The sequence below is a fragment of the Canis aureus genome, chromosome 5 (genome assembly GCF_053574225.1).
Source record: "Canis aureus isolate CA01 chromosome 5, VMU_Caureus_v.1.0, whole genome shotgun sequence".
NCBI lineage: Eukaryota > Metazoa > Chordata > Mammalia > Carnivora > Canidae > Canis > Canis aureus.
The window spans coordinates 49,701,252-49,716,983 of record NC_135615.1 but is presented as its reverse complement, the minus strand read 5'-3'; the positions used below and the strand labels follow the sequence as shown (position 1 = coordinate 49,716,983).

The window sequence follows — 15,732 nt, the reverse complement described above, 5'->3', positions numbered from 1 at the left end:
CACACTTGACTAAATAAATTCCAATGGCCCAAATGAGTTGGATGCAGCCATTAGCTGGAACAAGGAGCAACTCTTGCTTGTTAAGACCTTTATGTAATTGGAGATTCTGTGTGTTAGAGTAAGAAAGAATTCAAGAGAAAATGTGGTCGATGCCTCTGTTTTGAGTCTTAGCCAAATAAAACTTCAGACCCTAAGAAGTCCCTCAGGCCAGGAATGTAGCTGCCCAGAACTAAACATGGAGAAATTCAGAATAAAAGCTACAGCCTTTTCAGGGTATTAGGGTTTTCACACAAGGGCTCTAAAGCTCTACTCAGGCAACATCAGGAGCTGTGGGAAAAGTTTGAGTTTCCACGGCTAGATGGCTTGGTGTGTACACCACTTCACAGGACATCCGGTTCTGTGTAATTTGGATGTGACTGGGACAAAATGCATTTCTTCTTGAGGAGAGAAAGGTATTTTAAACTGCTGTCTCGATGTCATGGTCCTATGGAGGTACCAAGATCAAAGCTTCACATTTCAGCAAACAATTTTCTTTTCTCTCCCCGCCTTGCCAGCCGACGATGTACTACTGCTTCTCATCCTAAACCACACTAAATGAAAACTCTCTAAAGTCTGACATGTTTCTGTTTTTAAGTCCAGCCCAAACATGATAAAGCATTTTAAAGTAAAAATAAATACATAAAAAGAATAAAAGGTATTCTTGGCTCTTAGCCAACAGCTTACAAACCCAATGAGAAAAAGGAAGACAGTGCCTCCCTTTGTTTCTTCATTTTCAGTGGTGTGAGTTTAGACCTACTGGTATTCATTAAGATCTACACACCTCTCAAAAACATGAGGGAGTGGGGGACGGAAAGGAGAAAGAAAAAAAAAAGAGGCTAAGAGGTGTGCCATAGCCATAATGGATTTTCAGAACTTAAAAAAGTTGATGAAGCCCACACCAGACTCAATATACCTTTTCCACAGCTCAGCCACAAAAACCTTTCTGGGTTAAAATAAAATTCACTAAAAAAAAAAAAATAATAAAATTCACTTTTTGCGAATAAAAAGGCAAGCTAGTAATGGTTAAGAATTCTAGGGTAAAAACAAAACAGAACAAAAGAAACTACCACTGGAAATTTCTGGGACTCTGAGGTTCTCTTTGAAAACTCATCCTTATAATGGAGATGCCTGGCTGTCACCACTTTAACCATTACACCGGGACCAGAGAGACAACCAGGTATTACATGGCCTCTGGATGTGATGCCAGCGCAGGTATGCCACACTATCCATGGAGTCTCATTGCCAAATGTTAACCTGATCGAATTAAGAGGCAACAATTAAAACTTTGGACCCCAAATGACATTCTACTAGCTGACTGTTCAGGGTTCTTCAAAAAACCCAATGACAGGAAAAAAAGGACTATTCTAGATTTAAACATTTAACAGCCAAATGCAATGAATAAACATTCAATGGCTTCTGGACCATAAAACTAATGTGCAGCATTAAAAGACATCTTTGAGGGAATCAGAATTAGAATATGAATGTATGTATTATTGCATGAACCTTCTAACATATTGGTGGATACATAGAGAAACACCATTTTTAGTGATATTCTGGAGTGTGTGGGGCTGCAATGTCTAGAACTTAATTTTCATATGATTCAGCAAAAGTGTGTGTGTATATACTTGTTTGTATGTGTGTCTACAGAAGTATAGAGAATAGGTGTTAAACAATTTGGTGAATCCAGATAAAGGGCTGTTGGTCACTATACTATTCTCTCAATGCTTGTGTAGATTAAAATGTTTTTTATAAGTTGAAGGAAGAAAGTGTTTTTTTCTTTCATAACATGTACCTCGTCTTCCTTTTATCACTTCTCCAACAACTTTTAAATTTCTATTTGTGGGACACCTGGGTGGCTTGGCAGTTAGAGTCTGCCTTCAGCCCAGGGCATGATCCTGGAGTCCTGGGATGGAGTCCTACATCGGGCTCCCTGCATGGAGCCTGCTTCTCCCTCTGCCTGTGTCTCTGCCTCTCTCTGTGTGTCTCATGAATAAATAAAATCTTTAAAAAAATTTCTATTCATGTGGGATTTATGAGGTTTGTAGAAGTAGAGCAGAAGACCACTACCCCTAACAAGTGAGCCTTATATTTTAATTAATGGAAGGAGGGATTAGCTATGAGGCTGTCAAGCTCTAACATTTCTAAAATCTCACTTATCTTATGTATGTCAGAGTAATTTCAAGCAGCTCTGAGTCTGAAATCAGAGCATCCATGTTCCAGCATAGTGCCACTGACTTCTACACAGCTTCACCAAACTATGCTGTTCCAGGGTAATTTTTAAATACATATCAGATTCTACAAGTGCCAGCCTCATTCTCTGTATCATCTCCTTCCCCTGCACTCCTCCTGCTCCAGAACATGTTTCCATCAGAACCACTATTTTTTAATGTAACATGTTGGCCAATACGTGTTCCCACTGAATTATAAAATTTCATAAGATATAAGTACCCCATTCTAATCCCAGAATTTAGACATAGTACAAACCCGGAACTTAAATACTCATCAAATAGAGGAATAGGTAAAATAAAGATCTATGGTGAAGATTTTCCAAAGGAAACAAACAATAAACGTTTGTGTTTAATAGGTAATGATATGGTTTCTCTAAAATGACTGGCAGGAGACAAACAAGGAGCCACTTTACAATAAAAACTTTAAAATGTTATCGCTGACCACATGGTCCTCTGTTAGGGGAATGGGAGAAGTCTCTGGAACATAAGATAAATAGAAACACTGTATTTATGGAACAGAAATAATCATTACCTCCTACCAGGAGACAAAGTTCAACCAGAGGCCTGGAGGAATTAATCATTTGTCCAAAACTTAATATGTTGGCTATAAGGCTGCATTAATGAAAATAATTCTATAAACCAGAACTTGTATTTTATGTCTACTTGAGTACTTAAGATGTCAAGATACATGATTTCTTTCTGAGCTATGATAAACATCTACTTAATGTTCCTTACTTAAGGAATATTGTTTCATGTTCCTACTTAAAGCCTATTTTAAACATTTCAGTATAAAAAAATGAACCAAACTCTTCCTGAGATAAGTTTTTTACTGTTTCTGCAAGGTAGCTATTTTAGTAATATCTGCTATAACGCTATAATGAAATCTGTCGGGAACTGGAAAGATGAGTTATTTTACTATCACTGAAAAACTGGAGCACATTTGAGAATTTCTGGTAACGTTGGGAATAGTGCCCTAAATGAAAATAATTAAGTCAGCAGAAAGAAATCCTTCTTCTTCTTAGATCCATCTTGAGGACTGAATAAAAATGACAGAGTGAAGCAGCTTCTAGTCTTTAAAAGAGAAACTAAAGGAATAATTGCTAGGATTTGCTACACACACCACCACCTACCTACTAGGACAGAGCCCACACCCAGAATATGGGAGAAAGCACACGTCTCAAAATCCTTGGGTCAATTTTTACAAACTCATTTTTTGTGAAGCAGGAAAAATAATCAGACAAATCAAAGGTGAGTATCTTTGGAAAATTTAATTTGGACCATATTTTCTTTCTCTTGCTGAAAACACCAAGTATTTCCATACATTTTGGGTTCCACAGCTTACAAAGGGGCAGTGGGTTTCCTGCAGTTACATACTGTACCCAACTTTCTATAGAAAGATCAGACATTTTCCAACCTTGCTTTTGAGTATTTCCTTAAAAATGCTTTAAAGGTTCCTTACAATAAATGGCGAGTAAAACAAAGTAAGGCTTTAAGTTCTCCTTTTCCCCTTTTTTGGTACTGCGTGTTGGAGGAATAAGGAAGGAAGACTTGTCACATCAGTGTTGGTACCCTGGGGATTGCTGCTGGGTCCTCCGAGGGGCACCCCTAATACTGCGGCCCTGATGCCCCCTACAGTGAGGAGCCTGAGATTGGTAAGTGCAGAACGGCTTGGCATAGCCACGTCACAGCACAGGAGGGTCTGCGGGCTGCCTGGGTCTTCCCAGGGCTCACAGGGCTCCTGGCCTCAAGAGTCATAAAGGAAGCAGGACCAAATCACAACCAGAGGTCTCCCACCTGATACCGCAGTACCACAGGTTCCCTTCTGCAGGCCTTACGATATGCTTTTAAAGACTAAATGTAATAATTGAAAATAAAAACGAGAAAAAAAATCCCTTTACTAATTGTTTGTATCAAATTAGTAAAATGAAAATAAAAGCATTTGATAAAACACATTTTCTATGTCGGATGAAAGCAACTCCCTTGCAAGATAACCTCAGTAATATATGTCACTATTCATAAATTTTTTGCCTGGTAATACAGACTTCGTGAATTCCATCACCTGAATGGCTTTGTCATCTTTCAAACTTGCAGTTTCATTAGCTTAAAAAAGGGATAAAGCAGCCAAATTAATACTAATTCTGGTTGCAGAAAGATATCGCAGACATTAACCTTCATCTTCTCAAGTGTTAAGAGCACATGATTAAAAGGTAATCAAACAGTTTCTTCTCTTAACAGAAAACTAAGCAGCTAGTGTCATCAAATCTATATCTAGTCAACACAGGGCCCCTCTGAAATATAAAATTAAATTCTTTTGAGGAATAGGTTTGTGATTTTAGTTGTGCGGGATTTATATTTATTCACTCGATTTTGTAGTAAAAACGCATGGTCTTCGCTTCTTTGTAATACACAAGGGATTTCTTCATCGCCTCAGCAGGCTCTCACACAGAGGTGGCAGGCTGGGTTCCTCGGCTCGTTTCGGGAAGGGGAGGCAGCCGTAGCTCACATGCTCTCAGAAGCCCTGCAAAAACTCCTGCAGCTGGGTGACGATCTCTGTGTCCACGGTCTCCATGAGGGACTGGAAGCCTTGCTCTCCTAGGAGCTCCTGCTGTGCCTTAAGCTTCTCGTAGATAAACTGCTGCAGGGACACTGTGTGCACCGGGTCCTTCAGGGCCAGCTGTGGGACAGAGAGGAGCCAAACTGGGTCAAAGAGTCAGAACAAGTCCCTCTCCCATGTGACTACACGGCTGTGTCATCTCCTCTGCGGCACCACCACTGCGCCCGCCTCCCTTCTTACAAGAGATCTTCAAGACGAAACAAAACAAGACAAATATGTCCTTCTCCTATCCCACTGGGATATGTGGAAACCAAAAGAAAAAAAATTAAAAGGAACCCAATATTCCACTTCCTAATCCTGCAACAGAAAACACTTCAGCCTCCTTTGTCTTTTCTGTGCATGTGGCACACACAGAGATACACAAGTAGTGCTGCTCTTTATTTTTTTTTAAGATTTATTTATTTATTCATGATAGACACACACACACACACACACACACAGGGAGGGGGGGCAAAGACACAGGCAGAGGGAGAAGCAGGCTCCATGCTGAGAGCCCAACGCGGGACTCGATCCCAGGACCCCAGGGTCACGCCCTGGGCCAAAGACAGGTGCTGAACCGCTGAGCCACCCAGGGACCCCCCTAGTGCTGCTCTTTAAACTTGCACAACAATTCTACTCCAACACAAAAATTCTACAAAATTCTGCTCCAACACATTTTAAGAATTCCAGATCTATGCTGTGACTTTTCGTTATAGGCATGATGAAATAAATAATCATGGTATAAATGCAATTCTAATATTGCCGAATAATCTCTCACAAGTGCCCTTCTCTACATCTCAGATTATTTCCTTACACCCATCTCTACTTTAGAAGAATTACTAAAGGACACAGATAATTTTGTGACTCCTGATACATATTATCAAACTGTTTTCTCTTGTACAAATTTAAAAGGTATGAGAGGTTTTAGATGGTGGCCTGTTTCTAACATGGGTATTAGCATTAATGAAATTCTTTACAATTTAAGAGGTGAAAACTAACACACCCTACTTCAAGTTGCACATTTCTCTCATTATCAGTAAAGGTGAACATCTGTAAGGCTTAAGTAAAGAACATGAGTTTGTGTGTGTGCCCAGTACAGCAGCATAGAAATTCTTCTCTTTCCTTACTGACGTTATTTTAATTTAAGTAGATGAACTGGTTGGATCCCATCTGTTTGAGAATATAAAGACATTTAAAAATAATGATCACAAATGGAAAATGCACTTGAGAGGCAGAGACAAAGGTGGCATGAACTTGAAATTAAACCCCTCAGGGGACCAACTCAGCTACATGATAAACCGTCACTGAAGGTGGACGGGAGGGTGGACGCCAAGAACAACTGTGAACACAAAGCCCTGCCTTCACAAGCCTGAAGACACCACTGTACAAACCACAAAAACCAAAGATAAACTTTTAAAAATATTTGCTCTCTTAGGCAAAATGCAGTAATGTTTGGTATTATTTTAGGTACAATGAAACAGATCTCTTGCTAAAGGGCATGTGTACTTTGTTGAAATATCATGAATTACTGTAACTAAAACCATCTGCACAATATGAGGGAAACAGAACTGACCTTGAAATTGGTGTTTGAACAAGTAACTCCAACTACTGAAATAAGCTCAGAAGAGTGGTTTAAATGCTGTTTCAATTTGCTACAAAAACTGCAAACAGTTAACTTATCAAATATCCACCTTTTAATTTTCAACAGGTTAATAAGGAGGAAAAGTATCACCATACTACAGCCCTACCACATACGGCATACACTATCGGTATAATATATTTTTTAAAGTATACTGGTCAGTCATGCAAGATTACAAAAGCATTAGTCTCTTCTGGAAGGAAAGCTGTGGAAAGCAGAAGGAAGAAAAAAAAACAAAGAATCTTCAAATGCACATCTTTAAAAAAAAAAGTTTTTCTTAGCTGAAAATATCACATCAGCAAATAAATGTCTATTTTGGCTTGTGATAAGATATTCATTGATCATAGGTATTAATACTTTCTTTTGAGGAAATACATGAAATAGATTAGCTAAATGATTTTCTAGAGAAAAATCCATGCTGCCCATCAACTAAAACTCCAGATATAATTTTTCTGAATGTTCTAGCAAGTGCCATTGCTAGAATGAAAAGACACTGAAATCGCTAACAGTATTTTCAAAACTATCATTTTTAGAGCAATAATGCCCACATTACATAATAAACCCAATTATCTGATTTTATGTGAAAAAATGCAGAATGCTTACATGTCACCAGGTGGTACACTCCTGAGAAAATAATTAGTCTTATAATGTAGTAAGCAAATTATAATTAGATTTAATTCTGCTGTTGGGAAAACTATACTGCAAAGATAGATGTGATGCCAACTTCTAATTACAAAATAACAGAATAAAATATTTTACTCATTCTTCCAGCTAAGTACAACTAAAACATTATATATATATAACATATATATATAAACATATATAACATATATATATGTTTTATATATATATACACACATATATATACATATATATAAAATACACAGGAAACTCTAAAAGGTGAAGAGAAGGCAGAGAGCATAGGGACCCAGTAGTGAAGGAAACCCACAATACTGAGCACCTTGGCTTTCTTCTCGCCTAGATATCATGAATTTGGGGCTGAAGAAGCCAGCAACCTGGATGTGCTAACAAGCACAGATGGAAAAACTCCAACACAGAGTCCACTCTCTACCCAAAGGCCCAGTAAAGGTACCACCACATGGGCAAGACAAAACTCTGAGATAGTAATTGGACTATGTCATTCGGCCAAACACCAAGACTAAATGAACTGTGGTCCCACCACCACTCATGCTGTTAAGAGGATGTGACCCACCCATTCCCCAGTCGAGTCTGTGGAGATGCTTGGGGAGCCTGGCCTTTTGCACACTCTCGGCAGTAACAAAGTGGCACACCCATGTCTGCCAGAGCAGTGTCAAAAGAAGGTGGCTAAAAACAGAAGGTTTGATAAGATTCAGAATCTAATCATACCAAAAAAATATACAGGTTTCAATTTTAAAAAATCACTCATAACCAAAAGTAGGTGTCAGAGGCAGGAGGGAAGTGGGTTTAATTATAATAGAGCAACCTAAGGGGTCTTTGTGGTGATGGAAACGTTCCGTATCTTGATTCTTATTAATGCCAATATTCTGGTTGTAATGCTAGTCTTCAGAATGTTCTCAGTGGGGGACATGGACATCAACACATCACAAACCAGAGGGCTCAGGAATCTGGCAACACCAAATACCAAGAAAACACTAGGAATGAGGGAATTAATTTCCTGAAGGCAAAGGACTAAAACAGTTTGGTACCTACAGGCCCAAATTGAAACAAATCAATCACCAGAGAATCTTATAAAATCAGAAACTGTTTATTCTTCTTTTCCACACATTTCTAATAAGTGTGATTATCTTTGCTCAGGTGCAGGTTTGCTCAGATGCACAAATGAGAAGAGTTAAAAAAAAACAAAAAAAACAAAAAAAAAACCTTGGACAGAAAAAACAAAGCCAGTAGTATTGAGACTCCATTAACAACAAGAAATATTAGGAATAATGGGAAGGGACAGAAAACTATTGAAAATGGACCCAGACTAGATGCTAAGGGTGCTACTATGGATTGCATCCTACAACTAAGGGCATTAGTGAAAAAGTGGTGATAGCTGAAGAAAGCCTGCAGCTTAGTTAACAGTAATACACCAGTGCTGGTTTCTGAATTTTGACAAATGTGCCCTGGTGACATAAGATGCTGACATGAGGGAAAACTGGCACATGAGGAGAGCTGTGTACTGTCTCTGCTACTTTCCTGTAAACCCAAAACCATTCCAAAATAGAAAGGGTGTCCATCTTTATGCCAGTACCATACTGTTTTAATTACTATGGCTTTGGGATAGATTTTGAAATCAGAAAGTGTGATGCATCCCAAGCTCTGTTCTTTTTCAAGATTGTTTTGGCGAATCAAAATCTTTCACGGTTCCTATGAATTTTAGCATTGTGTTTATCTATTTTTCTAAGAAACACCACTGGAATTTCGAGAAGGATTGCACTGAATCTGAAGACTGCCTTGGGTAGTATGGACATCTTAATATTAAGTCTTCCAACCCATAAATACAAACATCTATTTGCTTGTGTTCTCTTTAATTTCTTTCATCAATGCTTTATAGTTTTCAGTGTGCAAGTCTTTCACTTCCTTAAATTTATGCTGAAGTCTTTTATTCTTCTTGATGTTATCGTAAGTGGAATTTGTTTTCTTAATTTTCTTTTTAGATTGTTCATTTAGTACATAAAATACAACTGATTTTTGTATATTGACTTTGTATCCTGAAACTTTACTGAATTTATTAGCTCCAGGAGTTTTAAAAAATAGGTGTTTAGTGTTTTCTATATATGAGATCATGTCATCTGCAAAAAGGGACAATTTTACTTCTACCTTTGCAATTTGCACACTTTTCATTTCTTTTTCTCACCTAATTGCTCTAAGATTTCAGGTACTATGGAGGATATACAGAGTAACTGATAGGAAAGAAAGTCCACAATACTACGTAGTCAAGTGAACTTCACAAGGGTACCAAAAGTAAACAATGACCAAAGGATTGAGAAAATTGGATATCCAAATGAAAAATAAGGAAATCCCTATCTTCACCACATACAAAAACCAATTCAAAATGAGTGAGACTTAAACATAAGGTTCCTAAGAAGAAAAAAGGGGAAAAGCTTCGTGCCATTGGCCTTAGCAAAGGTTTCACAGATATGGCAACAAAAGGAAAATTGGCAGGGGAGACAATAAATCAAATTTGTAAGTTATTTAAAGAAGCTAAATAAGTGCATCCCTCTGAGGTCATTTGGTGTGGTGACAACCAGCACTAGACACTTCATTCAACTTATGCAAGTGTTCAGTTTCAGAACACTAAGCAGCAAGCCTGGTAAGTTCATTTTTGAAATGAGAAAAAAAAAATGAGGTTCCTAGGCTTTGAGTGACATTCAAGGTAGATTTTTTTTCTCAAGTTAATGACGTCAGTACAACCAGAACATAGACTTCAAATTCCTGGTTTTGTTCTCTTTCCATTACTTCCATATGCCTAACCCCTACTCTCATCCTCCAAGGAAGTAGATGATCATTTAAGAAATACTTTCACTAAAATGGTTAAGACAAAATTAGGAACCTTATAATAGGTTTCTGTTATTAGAAGATAATTACCCAGAAATCCTGACTCCAGGGCAATGCCAAATAAATTAAGAGCTAATAACCCAACTCACTTCAAAAGTCCATACACTGGATTTTAATAAGTAGTGTGGTAACCCTTGACTTTGAAATTATTACTTGAAGAAAGAATGGTTCTAGTTAAACTGTTGACCAGGTTCCTCTGTTGGTAATTATAGTCTTCTGACATTTGCTTCGACCCACAAGGTGGTTAGTCTTTAAAGTTGGTATAAGATTTTAGCTCCTATGGTGCCACTTACCAGGATGTACATTTCTTGTTTTTTGAGATTTTGAGTCCTTAAAACTAAAAAATATTTCACTGCATCATTCAGCAATTCCACCCAGCAGGAATTCATAAAGCTGAATCCTTTATTTTTCTTAGGTTACATATCGTATCACTGTCCACTTTATAAGCCTCCATATACCCACGATAATTTTTCAGGAATTAATTTCTGTAAAGTCATTTTTGTTGGAATTTTGCCAAAGAGGAAAGGTTTCCTTAGAAAAACATAGAATATTTTTTTTTTAAGAATAGTGACACACGTTCCACGAGGCCTGGTAGATTATGTATAACACACTAGGCAACAAACCAAAACCTTAAAAGACAATTTGCCTACAACAATGTATTTAACCATGTGGTCTTCAAAACTTCCTTAGCTTGATCTTTGGTTTAAAATGCCCTTTTCTGGGATGCCTGGGTGGCTCAGTGGTTGAGCGTCTGCCTTTGGCTCCAGGCGTGATCCCAGAGTCCAGGGATCAAGTCCCACATTGGGCTCCCCGCAGGGAGCCTGCTTCTCCCTCTGCCTGTGTCTCTGCCTCTCTCTGTGTCTCTCATGAATAAACAAAACATTAAGAAATAAAATTAAATATGTATGGGTAGTAGATTCAATAAAACACATGATAATTCAAAATAAAAACTCTTAAACTAGTAATTCTAAGCCCTATAAACTTAATTCCTATATACAACCACCTATTTCTACAAACTCTTCAGGGCTTCCTTTCTCCTTTGGTTTCAATGAGACATTTTTGAGGCCTTTTTGCTTCACTGTATGCAAATCAGGCAGTGTAAGTGTCTTTTGTTTGTTTGACCGCCTTCACCAATCAAAAGTTTGATGCCTTTTTGATTCTAGTTTTGACTATAATTCCAAAGGATTCCCCACATTGCAAGGTAAATAAAATACAAATCTGTAAGGAACCTTTATTTTTGCATGCTTTTTCTAACTGGTGATCGCTAGTAAGTATCAGCAACACACACGTTTATCATTTAACTGGTTACCTTGTTAAACCCTCCTCATTTGATTTGATTTTCCTGAACTTTTCTGACTTAAACATTCATTTAAATGACTAATGACTTATCTCTTCTTTGCCAATTCTTATACGCATGCTCACTCAAATGCACTCTTGCTCTCTTTTCTTATCACGTTGGCTAGAAATTCTGACAGACTATCACCAAAATTTCTTACTCTTCTTCCTGGATATACAGATAGACCACATCTCCCAGTCAATGGAATGTGAGCAAAAAAGGTGTCATAACCCAGCCTAACTCTTAAACTACTCCTATTCATTCTTTTTTTCTGAATTTTCCAACTAGACAGAAGCCAAGATGGCAGCAGCATCCTCAATACTTTCTAGATCATCCCTAAATGATTCTGGATTACACATCCACTTATAATCCTCTCCTTTTTTGTTTTTCCTGAGTGGAAAAAAAAAAAAAAAAAAAGAAAACATTTAGGTTGAGATTCCAAGGGTCTTTTCTAGAAGATGCATTCTCTTGCATTTAGGTCATTCTCAACAGAGGTATGTTTGTGTTTAGATTCAAACAGCTATTTACAAAATCATGTTAAAGTCTTATTATTCTATTCCTATCTCATTAACAAATTTTACCAGGAATAGTGAATTTAATGTTGGATTAAATTTGCTAATAATCACTTACTGTTTTTCACCTATTTTCATAAATTAAAAAACTTATTACTAGCTGTTTTCTGTTTTACTCTCTTCCTTTTTTTAATTTTTTAAATTTTTTTTTTATTTATTTATGACAGTCACACACAGAAAGAGAGAGTGGGGGGGCAGAGACACTGGCAGAGGGAGAAGCAGGCTCCATGCACTGGGAGCCCAACGTGGGACTCGATCCTGGGTCTCCAGGATCGTGCCCTGGGCCAAAGGCAGGCGCCAAACCGCTGCGCCACCCAGGGATCCCTCTCTTCCTGAGAGTTGTCATAGTTTTCTGGGTTCAATCTTTTCTTAAAACTTGATAGTACAAAAAGAAGAAAAAAGGAATGAAGGAAAAATGGGGAGAAAAGGGAAAAAAGGGAGAGGAAAGAAGGAAGACAAGTTGCTGTTAGAAGGATATCATTATAAAATTAAACGCATTAAATTTTTTTTTTTTTCCCATTGATAGTACTTGCCAATAAAAATCACTTACAAAATGACCAAATAAGAAACCTCACTAAGGCAGGGAGCCTGATGCAGAACTTGATCCCAGGACCCTGGGATCATGACCTGAGCCAAAGGCAGACATTTAACCAACTGAGCCACCCCGCTGTCCCTGAAATGAGCTCTGAGTTAATTAATTTTCATTTTTTCTTGTTTGATAATAAAATTACTTAAGGCTATGAATAATTTAGTTGTATCCAGATGTTTTTAAGTGTAATAATCTTACTGTGCTATGTTACCTGTTCAAAATTGCAGGCTTCCTCTTTAAGATACTGTTTTAAAAACTTTTTGTGACCTGCAATTTTTCTCAACTTTTGTTTAATTTCTGGTTTTACGTCACTGTAGTCAGAAAATATGATCTGGAGCAGCCCAGGTGGCTCAGCAGTTTAGCGCCGCCTTCAGCCCAGGGCCTTATCCTGGAGACCCAGGATCGAGTCCCGTGTCAGGCCCCGTGCATGGAGCCTGCCTCTTCCTCTGCCTTTGTCTCTGCCTCTCTCTCTCTCTCTCTTTCTGTGTCTCTCATGAATAAATAAAATCTTTAAAAAAAAACAAAACAAAAAAAAAAAAAGAAAAGAAAATATGATCTGTACTATTTCTACTCTGAGAAATTTGGTTTCCTTTGAGAGCCTAGAATATGCTCAGTTTTTACACACATTTCATGAACATTTAAAAAATGTATGTTCTATTTATAGGATAGAATTTTTATTTACAGGCACTAAATTAAATTTACTGATATACTGGTTCAGTTCTGTCACCACATACCCTGTAGGAGACCATCTCAGGTTCAACTAAACATGTAAGATCCCAAGATCACCATAAGCTTTCTTAGTATCAGTTTACTTAAAAGGCCATAGGGATGATAAGAGATCACAAAATGGTAATGTCAAAGGGGAATATGATAAATTTTGCAGCAATAACAACGTTGTGATCATAGTTGCATTTTTAGAATCCTATAAATTACAGTAGTAAATTAAGGATGATCAATACAGAGTTATCTCTGATACTAAAAAAATCAATTCTAATACATCACTAAATTAACAATTGAAAGATGTTCCCCTTTCATTCATGTTGTTATCAAAGCCAAATGACTACATAACATACATAATAAAGTATAACAAAATATTCAGGGGTATGCAACCAGTGTTCCTAAATTAGGAAGCAACAGCCTACTAGAAAGATCTAAACATGTTACTGCTCAATAGTGCCTTTGATTCTACTACTTCCTTTCCAGAAATATCAATTCTCATGTTTTGTCCATTCTGTGAGAGAATATACTATAAAACCAAACATGTGCTATAATACATTGATCCAATTATATGTAGTTTCCAAGTGATACAGAAAATGGAAAAAGGATAAAGACAAACAGGAAAAATGAGATGAGATTTTTTTTTAAGGTTTTATTTATTTATTCATGAGAGACATAGAGAGAGGCAGAGACATAGGCAGAGGGAGAAGCAGGCTTGCTTCAGGGAGTCCGATGCAGGACTCAATCACAGAACTCCGGGATCATGCCCTGAGCTGAAGGCAGACATGCGCTGTGAGATGAAATTTCTATTCACAATTTAAATGTCATCTTTGGATTAAGTTTTCTGAGTATCACTTATTTCTGGGATAGAGAAATGAATATCACAAGTGTAAGCTGCCCTATTATAGGAAACACCTGCTCTGTTACATCTTCCTACTGCTTCTTACTGCTCCAACTGCCTCTATAGTTCCAAGAAGATCACCAAGCACATTTTATGAGAATCTCAAGGTTTTTGATAAAAAGCTTTATAAGGTTAAGCTATCAGATGAAAGGTTAAAAAGTGCTATAAATAGGAAATGCTGAAGGGAACTTACAAAAGCAAGAAAATTTAGTGAGTCAGTGCTCTCAATCTATTTCAAAAGCTGGGATTATCATTTCATCAAACTGTAAATTATCAATAATTTATTAAAATGACAATATGATGAGGATGAATAGGGGAACAAAAACTTTCTATTGTGACCATCTGCTGATACAGCAAAATCATTGAAGAAACTGCAGTTATTTTAAGACCTGCATTAACTTACTATTTCTGGGAAGGGAAATACTGTTCTATGGCTCCTTAACCTAAATTTGCTGAAGTACTTGACATGATCTCATGCATGATTTAAACTAGATAATGTAGGGGCACCTGGGTGACTCGGTTGAGCGACCAACTCTTGATTTTGGTTCAGGTCATGATCTCAGGGTCATGAGACTGAGCCCTGCCTCAGAGCTCACATGGGCATGGAGCCTCCTTGGGATTCTCTCTCTCCTTTCCCTCTGTACCTGTTCTCACTCCCAGTCTCTGATCCTGTGTGCATGCAATCTCTCTCAAAACGAAACAAAAATAAAACAAAAACTCCCCAACAACCATTTATAACATGCATCTATAGCTGTTCAATTAAAAAAAAAAAATTATGGGACTGCATCAAGATAAAACACTTCTGCATGGGGAAGGAAACAATCAACAAAACTAAAACGCTACTTGTAGAATGGGAGAAGATATTTGCAAATGACGTATCTGATAAAGGGTTAGTACCTAAAAAGTATAAAGAGCTTATCAAACTCAACACCCAAAAAGCGGGATCCCTGGGTGGCGCAGCGGTTTGGCGCCTGCCTTTGGCCCAGGGCACGATCCTGGAGACCCGGGATCAAATCCCACATCGGGCTCCCGGTGCATGGAGCCTGCTTCTCCCTCTGCCTGTGTCTCTGCCTCTCTCTCTGTGACTATCATTTAAAAAAAAAAAAAAAAATTAAATAAATAAAAAATAAAAAATAAAAAAAAACACCCAAAAAGCAAATAATCCAGTTAAGAAATGGGCAGAAGACACGAAGAGACGTTTTTCCAAAGAAGACATAGATGGCTAACAGCAACATGAAAAGATGCTCACAATCACTCATCATCAGGGAACTACAAATCAAAACCACGATGATACAACCTCACATGGGTCAGAATGGCTATAATTAACAACCCAGGAAACAACAGATGTTGGCAAGGATGTGGAGAAAAGGGAACCCTCTTACACTGTTGGTGAGAATGCAAGCTGGTACCGCTGCTCTGGAAAACAGTATGGAGATTTCTCTTTCTCTTTTTGTTTTTTTAGTATGGAGATTTCTCAAAAAGTTAAAAATAGAACTATCCTATGACCTAGTAATTGCACTACTAGGTATTTGTATTTACCTAAAGGATACAAAAACACTGATTCAAAGGGACATGTGC

At 37.6% G+C, this 15,732-nt stretch overlaps 1 protein-coding gene across 2 annotated transcripts in view; it reads right to left on the bottom strand.

Moving 5' to 3' along the window:
• Nucleotides 1-3,520: 3,520 nt before the first annotated feature.
• IPO11 (importin 11) overlaps nt 3,521-15,732 on the bottom strand; it is a 201,413-nt gene continuing 189,201 nt past the window's right edge. The window contains exon 30 of one of the 2 annotated variants that reach the window (XM_077897963.1): nt 3,521-4,941. In XM_077897963.1, the coding sequence (XP_077754089.1) occupies nt 4,777-4,941 (165 nt within the window). In that variant the 3' untranslated portion in view covers nt 3,521-4,776. The remainder of the gene's footprint in view (nt 4,942-15,732) is intronic. The other variant, XR_013379936.1, reaches the window with a different exon arrangement.